Genomic DNA, 12,460 nt, shown 5'->3' on the forward strand with positions numbered 1-12,460 from the left:
TTTAGTGCTGTCTATCTTTGGTCCGTTTCTACCCAGACGCCAGTGGGAGGTCTTCACCTCCCTGACGGATCCTAAGCTGAAGCCTGACCACTTGTAGGAAACTCCACCGCAGGGCTCTCAAGTGTAATAAAGGCTCAGGATGATCCGTTTACATGAGCAGCTGTGTAAATGATGTCAAGATTTTCCAGGAAACCGCTCCGGGTCGTATTTGCAAAATATTCGACCTGATTCATCATTTACTAACGAGACTTGACGTTGCTTCACTTGATTTATCTTTGCACAAAAACATCCAGGGCCCACAGATTAGTCATCTTGCTTTGACTTTTCTTCTTCCTGAGTTTCTACAACAGACATCACATCCAAAATCCATTTCTACTTGCGGTCTCAGCTGCACAAGATTTCAGACTTTCTGGGTTGTTAGAGTGTTTTTTGCGGTGTCTCACATGTTCAGTTATGAGCACGGTCCAATGGACCTGATAATTCCCTATGTTTATTTCTCCTGTGTGGTATCATCTGCTTATATTTAATTGAACTGGATATTTTAGACTTTTTTTTTTTGCTTGACCCTAAATGCATTCATTGAAAGCTTGCAAATGTAACTGTGAGGCTTATCTAACAGGTAGTTAACACCTGTTTTTGTTTTGTTTTTTGCATGAAACTGCATGCTAAGTAAATGAATGTTAAACTTTTATATAAGAAAGAGGGACTCATAAATCAACGGGGGAACTCACAAGAGACTGTCAGTTAAATGACTAATAATAACATGTTAAATGCGAATGGGAAATATAATGTGCTGTCAAATATTGCACTTTTCAAAGACATGCAATAAGTCCTAATTCCATTTCCCTTTTCTCTCAAAAAACAAAAGGCCAAAACATTTCAAATGTGTGCTAAATCTACAGTAGATGTTGTAAACAGTGACACTGGATATTTTTTAAAAGTATATATTTAGTTTCAAACTTCATATACCAAAATATATTTCAGATTGTATTTCAGGTAAAAATACCTGAATCTTATAGTGCTGTACATTTAGGCTAAATGTAATTTTTCTTTTCCAATGTAACATACAATATATGTTTATGAATGTATTTTCTTTAAATACATATACACAGATATTCATGTTCCATCTGAAGAAAAACTTTAAATACTAAATACTTTTTAGTTTACATTTTTTTCAAATGTAGATAGATAGATAGATAGATAGATAGATAGATAGATAGATAGATAGATAGATAGATAGATAGACAGATAGATAGACAGATAGATAGATAGATAGATAGATAGATAGATAGATAGATAGATAGATAGATAGATAGATAATTATACTGTCATTGAACATATTACAAATTAACCCCAAAACATTACTTTTAATAAATTAGCAGAGGTTCCTCTAAATCAAAGTTTCCCAACCCTGGTCCTGGAGGCACCCCAACACTGCCCAATTTGCATGTCTCCTTTCTCTGACACACCAGTTTCAGGTCTTGGAGTCTCTACTAATGAGCTGATGGCCTGAATCAGGTGTGTTTGATTAAGGAAACATGGAAAACTTGCAGTGTTGAAGTGCCTCCAGGATCAATGTTGGGAACTACTGCTCTACAGTATTTGAATAAATGGTTGTGGACTGTAAAGCATGTGTTATCTATCGTGAGCTCTGGTGAACACATCAGTGGTTCTTACCTTTGTCTTATGGGAAGCAAGATGTGGGATTTCCTACGAAAATCAATGGCTGCTCATAAACACTCAGCAGCATCTGTTGTGGAAGAGTATGAGAATAAACAATTCCGTGTTCTGTTAAACAATGATTCAAGGCAACATGGGAATATAAAAAATATGACTGGTATTAAAAAGTTTCCAAAGTACCATTAAAATGTACATTTGTGGCATTGGTAATTTGTACAGATGGCATCTGGATCACTCCAGTGAGAGATAAAAGGAATGCAAGACAAAGCAATCTGCAGCTGAAAGGACCAGATTCAAAATAACACATTCACACTCATGAGAAACACATGGGGGTCTAGTGTAGTGTGATGGATCCAGTCTTATTACTTAGACTTACAAAATAAATTACTTACTTAAATAAATATCCTAAAATAAGAAATTTGCTAGAAAAAAAACACGCCTTAACATTTGGCAAGACAGCAAAGGCGTATTAGTTTGGTGACGTTGCTGTTGAAATTGAGCTAAGCAGTAAATTATTTTTTATATTAGTCATAAAAACAACTTGAGTGAGATATTTGCAATGAAAAATTAGTGACATTTAAAATACAAATGTATAATGTTTATATAATGTGTTATGTTGGTCTTCTATAAAGTATCAGAGCCTGCAGAGGTGGCTTAAATACTTGCATGCTAAAAAGAACCATACATTTTTTTTCTCTCTAATCCCTGTCAGATCCCTGTCAAAGAGTCAAAAGCTAAAAGACCTCAATTAATAAAAAATAAAAGGTTTTCAGATGTTGAATAAGTAGCCAGACTTGGCCACTAGAGAAAAGCCTTTGGAATAATAATACTTGGCTATGAGGTGCTAAGTGACAATTTGTAATCAATCTCTGAAGATCTGACTGAGGAATACAAGCAGTTCTAGAGGGTTTCTAATGCTTTCTTTCTATCATTGGTGTGCTGTTTTTACGGGGGAATCATCTTGATTCTTAAAAAAAAAAATAATTCACACATCTCAATGTGAAAAAAAAAAAAAATTATACTATGGAAGTCAAAGGTAATGTCAACTGTTAGGATACCAACGCTCTTCAAAATACTTTTGTGTTCAACAGAAGAAAAAAACTCATACAGATTTGGAACAGCTTGAGAGTGAGTAAATGATGAGTGAGTAAATTAAGATGAACTAATAATAAAATAAGTTGTTTGTCTGTACAATAAAAGTCAGTGAGGTCCAAGAACATCATATGGGTTCTCAGAACTGATCTCAGAATTGTCATGTTTGGGTGAACTATCCATTTAGTCCTTTTCTGTATTCAGTGTCCCATGATAAACCACATCTGGGGTAGTTGGAATCAAATCAGTGGAGACCATAATTTTGATATCACTGCCTAATCCAGTGAGGGTTTTTAGTAAAACCCCTGATACTTGTCTCTTTACTTTCATTATCCTCCAAGGGACCATTTGTAAGCCACAGAATTTACATCACCATTTTATAATACCATGAATAAATTTGCAGAGAACATCTAATCCCCATTGCAATGGAGAACCAGCAAGGGAAGGAAGCTTGGTTGTGTGCCAGCCTCTGCCGAACAGACCTTGCAGCATTTTCTGCTGTAATAATGGAACTGTATATTACGCTGAAATCAAGAACAAACGGCTGGTAATAGCCCCAAACACTACTATACTCTCTAGTACAACTTGTGTAGACCGTAATTATTATCCATGCTACAGTAGTGATTACACAGCAACTAGGTAGGTTGCATTGAGTACCTAAACAACATTTTTAATCTGTAACTAAATTTTATAATGTAAACAAAATCGGAATCATTGTGAAAATAGCCCATCAACCAGCTCAAACTGCAACTTTAACTAGGAGACTTAGCTTACAAGTTATGTTTTATGTAAAAAATAAAATAAAATAACACAAAATATTGTCAGTACCACAGCGATATGAACTCTGCTCCTGATAAAAGCAATTATTCAAATTGAATTATCGACTTCACCATATTTTCTTTGAGGTTTATTTGCTAACTTGACATTCAGAACTACTGGCGCAGATATGGAACATTGTGAAAAATGTATTTAATGCGAAAAAACATCTGTCGCAATAAATACGTCAGATTTTACGGCGTGAGAAAAGGTTTTTACAAGGTACGCAGGTTTGCCGCGTAATCTTGACAAACGAACGTATAGGCAATTGAGTGATTTATCGGCAGTGCAGATCATAACCAACCCTATTGCGCCATATTAGCACGTTTCACGGAACATAACAGCAGGGAGACAAATGTGGTGGTTTCACAAAACGTTGGACAAGAGGATAGATGGACATATGGTGTCTGCCATTCCTCCGCCCCAGACGGTTTGATCCACCACATGCCGATAGCGCGGCGGACCCTCGTGGGCCATTTCCTTAACACGTTGCTGACGGTTTTCCACCGACACGACTGGCCTTTTGAAGTCCCTTTTAAGAGCATAATTATTCCCCCTTCCAGACAGTACACTCACTTCTCACCTTTTTAATAAGCCACTCATAGACAAGTGTTTGCCTCTTTTACTCGCTCTCTTTCTTACTTATTTTCCTAGAAGCCGCCCATAAATACCCTGCCACTTGGCTGCAAAAAAGGTTGCCCCTTCACCAGGTTGATGCTCCTGCTAGTTCTGAGTCACTAGAAGGGGCCTCCACACTTTGATTTTCAATGAGTCAGGTGTGAGTGAATATAAAAAGCCATTAAAGGGAACGAGACTTAAAAGTTGCATTAACAGTTCATAGTGTTCTTCTATTTACAGTCTGCTCAATAAGAGAATGATGAGCAGATCTGGGAATGATGTCATTAAAACTATTATCTGTTATGATATGCAATTACTACATCTGGATCCAATTAGGCATATAAGATTTTGATGGCAATGAAGGTTTAGAGAACACATGCAGATGCAAATACAGAGTTATGTAATTCAAGTAATTACATACCATATTTATCATTATCATCATAAAGTTCACAAATGGCTAAGAGTCCAAATTTAGCTGAATTCACATCACATTCTGGCATTTATGCTTTAGAAGGCATTTTTAAAAAAACATATTAAACTTATTATTCCTTGTAATGTAGTAGGTCTAATAAAGCAGGAAAATCTCAGGACAAAATGGAATAATGCAACTAGATATCATTTTACTTTAAATTTGAACTATATTTGAAGAGCTCAGATTGAAAAGCTAAGTGCCATCTGAAATTTTCTTCTAAAATGGGCATTTTCTCAGGCTCCTATGTTTATGCTCTGTTATTTTGCTCTAATAGCAATGAATAGAACCTATTCACGGTCATTAACGTGAGATTACTGAACCTACACATAGGAGCCTGATAAAAATACAAAATTTTAGAAGAAAAATTCTAACAGCACTTAGAGGCTTGGCATCCACTCTCTTAATTTTATTAAGAGAATTTGTTGTATAGTTTACTTTTTACTTATTTCTTGCTAAGAATTTTTCTAAGGAATATTGGTCAACAGCACCATCTAGCTGAGACAACATTTACTTTCGTGTAGGACACTAAGGGTCCAGAGCAGAGGTGAGATGCAGAGGGATCATTCAACAAGATCATTTATTGAGACAGGCAAATAATAACAGCTGTAAGTCTTAATTAATCTGCATCAAACTAAACTTTTTTTTTCACCCACAGAGTTCTAAACCTATAAAACCGTTACTGGTATTTCTGCCATGGCAGATACTTCAGTGTGTAGTGCTCTAATGTGTCGTCTATTTGGTTAAATTAGAAGATGGTGTTCTCTGTTTACAAAGTTTGAAATAAAAATATGAAATTCTTTAATTTGCTTACCATTACTTTTACAGCTTCAGGAAATGTTTTCAAATAGTTTTATAAAGCACGACGTGCAACTACATATGATCAAATGATGATTGTAACAACGCGATTATATTACATTATTGAATTGGTGACACTTTACAGTAATGCCTCAATTGCAAAAATTCGTTACACATTAGCTTACATTACCCTGCAATAACTTTTTTACAGCATTTATTAATCTTTGTTAATATTAATTGATACAAATACAATAGCTATCAGCACATAAGAAATAATGTATGTAGTTAATGGAACTAATTTAGTTAACTAATTAAATTGTATTTTAAAGCATTACCACAGAACTGTTGGTCTTAATGTTTAAGGGCTAATTTAAATTCACAGCAATTTCACTGATGATGCACAAGGGGCTTGAGCGTCAAAGTACAGTGATCCAGCAGATTATAAAATGAAATGATAATACAAATTCAATGCAGAATCACCATTTGCCATGAAACTGAAGCCATGGCCGAGCTCTTCCTGCCTCTGGAAAGCTGTTTTCACATTTGTAGAACACAAATTATGAATCAGTAGCTGGAAAGCATTTTGTTGCACAAAATGTTCTTACATAAGCCTAGAACAACCTGTAATATTTCTACATCATTTAAACTATGCTATAGTGACATAACTCACTCCTAATCACAATATAAGTTAGATTTTTTTGTATGCTTCATTGAAGACAAATAAATACCAATTCATAAGTTTATTAACTATGCAAAAAAAAAATACAACAGCCAACAGCAAGTTGCCTTACTCAATAACATACAAATGCATTACGAAAAACAACTCAATTGACTATGAAATATGACACAAGAGCTCAATAACAATATCATGTGCATTCAATGGGGCAGTTATTTTTGCATTTTAAATTTTCACTTCAGAAACAGAATTTTTTCTGATTTTTTTGTACATTTTCTGATGCAATTCAGGCTATATGATCTATGACAAATGTTTTAAGTATTTTTTTAACTTGTTTAGTAATGCAATGGCACTCAGCAAGCAGCTGTAATGAATAAGAAACAAAAAGCAAACATGTAATGGACACTCAATACTTAATACAAAACTGCTATATGTTCTATAAAAGCAATTATTCCTTATAAACAAGTTTATATTGTAGGTGTCCCTCAAATTACATTCAAAAGCTACAAAACCGTACTAAACTAGGTGATGAGCTAGGCATTATTGCATGAATAAAATGATGACATCTACACCATGCTCTACGTGTTTTCAGCATGTTTTCAAGTGCTACTATATATTTCTTAACACTTACAACTGTTTAGGTGTCAAAAATCCTTTGTATGGCTCACATTTTAGCAACTCCTAAAGTGGGGAAGTGTGTTTATATTCCTACACTGATCAATTACAAATTCCTTCTCATCCTTTCCAATCCTTATTTGTTATAAAAACAACAACTACACTGGAGTTCTAGGGCTAACTTAGTCCTCAATGTGTCACTGTAGGAGTCTTTAGTACTCTACTAATTACTGTAATTGTTTAACATGCAGTGACTTCATTACTATTATAGACAACATGTTAAGGATGCACAACTCTAAAACTAAAATGTTTTAGTGCAGAAAACTGGTTGGACCAAGCATAATGCAAAAGAAATGTAGTGCAGTTTTATGTTATGGCCTCCAAAATATTATCAAAGGCTTTAAAAATGAGCAGAGGCACATGGACACAACCCAGCTGGTGTCCTAGAAATGGCAGGTTAATGCTGGCATCAACGAAAGACCGACTACTGACTAAGAAAAGTGCATTTGCACATGGACATTTTGTCAAAGCACCTACTCTGAAAAAGTGGAGAATTCAATACTACTGAAATAAGTCGCAATGTCCTAGAACAAACATTGAGCCACTTGACTTTTCACAGCATGCCGATTCAGCAGGTGGCTGCGCTACACTACAACTGAAAAAGATAGAAAAGACAGCTGAAAAGGTGCATTGCAATGGACTGTTATGCAGGCAAACACACTTTGTGCTTTGTATTTGCATTCTACCCCAATGCAAACAGACAAACTAATATGCCTCACAACAGGATCAAATACTGATTTTTTTTTTTTTTTATGTAAAAAAATAGAACAATTTTCAAAACAAATTTCAGAAAATCACTGACTATAGATTGTGTTTCGTTGTCTGGCACTGTGTTAGCAGAGAGATTGTGCACACATCAATTGTTTTCCCCTTTTCGTAAATTACTCAAGTTCGCTATGCATTTCCAAAATATCAGGGATAAGCCAATGGTGATTTCAACTGCAGTGCTCGACTACATGTGTCTTTCTGATTGAAGGTTTCTGGACTTTAGGTCTTAGATGAATATCCTTTGATCACTGTTTTTTGGCAGTTCATGAACAACTACAATACTGGCTCGATCACTTGGCCTCGGATGGCATTTTGCACATTACAAGTATCTGCTTCAAAGCCTTTTGCACATCTTCATCCATCTGGCCCTAAAAAGAAAGGTTAGAGAGTTTAAAAAGGCTATTCTGGACTAAGAGAGAAAACACATTATTTAATAAGTTAACAGTATATGGACTGAATCAAACTCAAATGAATAACTTGTTGATATTTGTACACTAGAATATTGACCGATTATAAATAAATACAGACCTGGACAGCATAAAGAAGGTGCATCCTGTAGACTGAGACAACTTCATGGTGACGTTTCTTTGACTCCTGTTGTGAAAAGAAAGCAACCGCTTTGAATATTTTTGGAAAGCAATTTTGAACATATGTATAGAGCATGTCATGCTCATGTAATACCACTTTTCATTTTCTTTGTTGATTACACAATACTGTTCAAATATCTGGGCCAGTCATGTTCTTTTGAATGAAATTAATACTTTTAATCAGCAAGGATGCATTAAAATGATCAAAAGTAATTGTGAAGACATTTATGTTTTTGTTATCTTATAGATGATGTTTAAATAAAAGTCGTTCTTTCAAACTTTCTATTTATAGAAATAGAAACACAACTGTTATCAACATGGATAATAACAAGAATATTCCAATTGCATGATATTAATGTTTTTACTGTATTTTTTTAATGGATGAGGCCTTGGTGAGCATAAGAGTCTTCTTAAAATTCTTTACAAAACTGTCCATCCCCAAACTCTTGAACAGTTCACTTGCTATATTTCTTTAAAGCAGAACAAGGATTGTAACATACAGCAAGTTGATACTGCAGTTGCTTGATCTGCTGTTGGAGAGAGTCCACCTGCTGGCTTTGCTGTCTCTTAGGGGTGCTAGTGTAAGACAGCTGTGAAAGGCTGTTCAGAGCATCCTTTAACTTCAAAACCTCCTTTGAGAGCTCATCAATCTGTAATTAAACACAACACATTAGTTGTTAACATGACACATCAAGCATCAATTGGACAGAAATGAGAATGGAAGAATAAAAATCACCTTTTTATTCTTCTCTCGCTCAGATATCACATGGCTTTCCACCTGCTTCTTCAGCTGGACAACGACCTCCTGAGCCTCCCTGTACTTGGTACTCAATGCACTGCACTCCTGCTCCCTGCTCACTGCCAACTCCTGTGCCGTTTCTCTCTCATTTCTGCCGTCCTTCACCTCCTGCCAAGCAGCAGTCACCTCCAGAGCCATCTCATCCTGTTTCCTGAGCGCATCCTTCAGTAGGTGGTTCAGGTGACTTATCTCACCCCCCAGCTTCTCCCTCATCTGCTCATATTCCATTCGGGATAATGAATCATTTGGAGGGACATCTTTCTTAACTGTCAGTCTGTTCTGCAAAGTGTCCACCTGCAAGGTCTTCTGGTCGAGCTGCTCTTTAAGAACTTCAACTTCCGACTCAAGGTTCTTGATGGCGTTCCCCAAGGAGGCCACGACCTGGGTGTGGTCTGCAATGGCTACAGACGATTGAGCCTGGATTTCGGCGTCTTGTTTAACCTGGGCTATTTCTTTAAGTGCCGCTTGATGCTTAGCCTCAGTGTCCTTCAATAACTTCTGCATGTCCTTCATCTTGAATGCCAGCTCTTGAATTTTCTGCTCATGCTCCTCCTTGGTGACAAAGGCCACATCTGCCTTGTCCTTAGGCTCTGAAGCTTTGGTTTGCAGTTGGTTGCGGGCGACGCTAAGCTCGCTTTTGGCCTCACTGTACGATTTTGAGAGCTCCAAAAGCCGCAGCTGCAGCCCATCGATAATCTCACCGAGCTCTGCCTTCATCTCTTCAAAGTCTTTGGCTGCAGCCTCCACCGGCACAGTGCCTCGAAGGGCTTCCTGGAGCATCCTGATCTCCTCTTGAGACTCTTTGTACTTCTCGATCAACAGTGCTTTCTCCTGGTTGATGTTCTCCACCAAAGTGCTGTAGGTGTTCTTCAGTTCTTGACGCTCTTCCTCAGATAGACGGACACTTTTGAGCTGAGCCTGAAGATCCCTTATCAAACAAGTATCTTGCTGTCGCTCCTCCTGCGATACGGCCAACTTTCCCTTCAGTTCTTTGACCTCCTGCTCCAGGCAGCTCTTCAAATACTGAAACTTCTGCACCACGTTGTCCTCTTGTGTGCCCACAGAATCTCCCCTCATCTGTAACTCTTGCAATGCTTCCTGGCATTTTTGGGTATCTTCACCAATGCTTTTAGATGCAACTTCAGTTTTTTTCAAAGTCAGTGTTTAGTCTGGCCTGAAGAGTGCGGTTCTCCATTCTGGACTCTAGAAGTTTGGCCTGCAGATTCTCCAGCGCGCCCCGAAGCAGTCCGATTTCTTTATCCGCAATCAGTCTTGCGTCCTCCTCAATCTCATGTTTGTTTGACGAACCACTGATATCCAAAACAGACAACCCTGAAAGATCCTCCTCATCACCAGTATGGATATGCACTTCGCTGGAGAGCTCGAAGTCAGCACGGGTGGAGTGGTACGAGGCATTAGACTCGATGCTGTTTGGACGGGAACTTCCCTGGCCTTCCTCTCCTTGTGGAGCTGGACGTTTCTGCTCAGTTAGAAAAGATAATGACTTGCAATGTACTTACTTATTTCCAAATGCTCTTTGCTTTAAAGTGCTGTGTGCAATTTCCACCAACCAAACAAATTTGTAAAAATTTCCAAACAGGTTTCCCAGTGTTTACACAGGCCATCTTAACTCAGAACACACAAAGTTTGATTGGCCTGACAAAAGAAGTCATCCTACAATGATTTTATCTAACTGAAAAAATGACATGTCATCTGTAAGGCAATCACAAATCTTTTACGGTGAGCTACCTTTATTATTTGGGCAAGTTGCTGGTTTTCCAGAGAGAGAGAGGCTATCTTTGCTTGCAGGGCTGCAATCAACGTTGAATCTGCATTCCCAGACTGCTCAATCTGTTTCAAAACAGGAGGATGACAAGATTATTTTACAACATCTACTTTTTTAGTGGGCCTTGGACACCAAAAATTCTGTAAGGTCACATAAAAAAAGACCCAAAGGTTTGAGTCACCAGTTAAAATTCAAACATGATGCGCAAACTGTAGCAAAACTCATTCACAAGTTTGAGTCCAAAACCAGTGGTGTGGAAGAGAGGTCTGCTTTTGTGTCCCCTAAAGCAAGGTTCTTCACCTGGCCAGGGCCAGTAAAAATGCAGCTGTTAAAATGGGTTCCAGAGAGCAAAAGTGGCTGAAGATCAAAGCAGCTGCCACATGAAGGAATATTAAAGGGCTGTGCAGTACTCGCCTTGGGCTCAGTCTGCTCCACAATCTGCTTCAGATCTTCAATGGTCTCGAGTAGGATGCATTTTTCCTCATGCAATTTTTCGATCTCTTCCTTCAGTACAGCAATTTTCAGCTCCTCCTCCTCCTCAACAAACAGGGAGTGAAGAATACCCAGTTAATCGTGTTATTAATTAAATAATGATCAAAAAATAACAGCTACACGGCTATGGATTAGCTAACACAACCTAATATGCTGCCTACCTAGTCTACATTTCAAATAGTAAGTAATGCATGAATGTTTTTGTCAGACAGCAATATATATATATATATATATATATATATATATATATATATATATATATATTTATTTATATATAAACACACACACACACACACACACACACAGGTACACACACACACATCACATAATTATTTATTAATCAATGATTAATCATACTTTTAGCTTTTTAAAATGTTTTTAGCTGTTAAAAATATAATGTAAAAATATATTTTTATTATTTACATTATTACAATCAATATTATAATTAATGATATTAAATATACTTATTTCACTCAATATTATATTCTTAATTTATACTTATTTTTTTAACACATCTTGCACAAATACACCTTAACACTTCACTATTTTACCTTGTAATTGAATCTTTTGGATGAATCACTTTTTCCGGACAAAGGAGTTTCAGATGGAGTAAAATATTGAGGAGAGATGATACCAGCCGACTGAAAAATAAGACAAAGGAAAGCTTGAAAGCAAGGCAAAGCTAAAGGGCATTATGGACACAGAAAAATGGTTAATTATCAGCTGTACATTCAGAAGTCATCAAATAAATAATTGCATCCAAGTCTTTTAGAAAGTGCAGAGATCACAGATTCAGCACTATGTGCCTTTACCTGGATTGGGCTAATGGGAGGAGGAGGTGCTTTTCTCTTTTTGGGGGTGGAGCTTCTGTCCTCATTTAACTTTTGACCATGCTGAGATAGTGTGCAGAATAAGGAAGAGTGGCAAAAAGAGATAGGAAGACGAAGTAAAGTGTTTAAGTGGTTAGTGAAATAAACACTGTATACTTAGTTTGGAAGAAGAAAACAATTATCACTACAGCGTGAGGCAAATGCCAGAGAATATTTCTGACTGTGCATTGCCGGAATGTTTGTCAAATGTGAGAAAGGAACATTCAATCAAAATCCTCTCTTGAGGTTGACACTACTGTTAACTAGTGAACTAAGCATTCAGTTAAACTGTGAATTTTAAGCATCTACGAAGAACCTTTGCAGGTTCTGTCAAT

At 36.9% G+C, this 12,460-nt stretch overlaps 2 protein-coding genes across 3 annotated transcripts in view; one reads left to right on the forward strand and one right to left on the reverse strand.

The window, feature by feature from the left end:
- The window catches only part of LOC113038752 (mitotic-spindle organizing protein 2), a 1,160,083-nt gene that overhangs the window by 252,164 nt on the left and 895,459 nt on the right, over window positions 1–12,460 (forward strand). The gene's annotated exons all lie outside the window — the stretch shown is intronic.
- The window catches only part of LOC113038715 (ankycorbin-like), a 46,775-nt gene continuing 40,513 nt past the window's right edge, over window positions 6,199–12,460 (reverse strand). The window contains 9 exon segments of the mRNA XM_026196336.1: window positions 6,199–7,960; window positions 8,121–8,186; window positions 8,680–8,829; window positions 8,916–10,109; window positions 10,111–10,458; window positions 10,728–10,829; window positions 11,179–11,298; window positions 11,808–11,897; window positions 12,069–12,149. Of these exon segments, the coding sequence (XP_026052121.1) occupies window positions 7,883–7,960; window positions 8,121–8,186; window positions 8,680–8,829; window positions 8,916–10,109; window positions 10,111–10,458; window positions 10,728–10,829; window positions 11,179–11,298; window positions 11,808–11,897; window positions 12,069–12,149 (2,229 nt within the window). The 3' untranslated portion in view covers window positions 6,199–7,882.

The sequence above is a fragment of the Carassius auratus genome, chromosome 21, assembly GCF_003368295.1.
Source record: "Carassius auratus strain Wakin chromosome 21, ASM336829v1, whole genome shotgun sequence".
Taxonomy (NCBI): domain Eukaryota; kingdom Metazoa; phylum Chordata; class Actinopteri; order Cypriniformes; family Cyprinidae; genus Carassius; species Carassius auratus.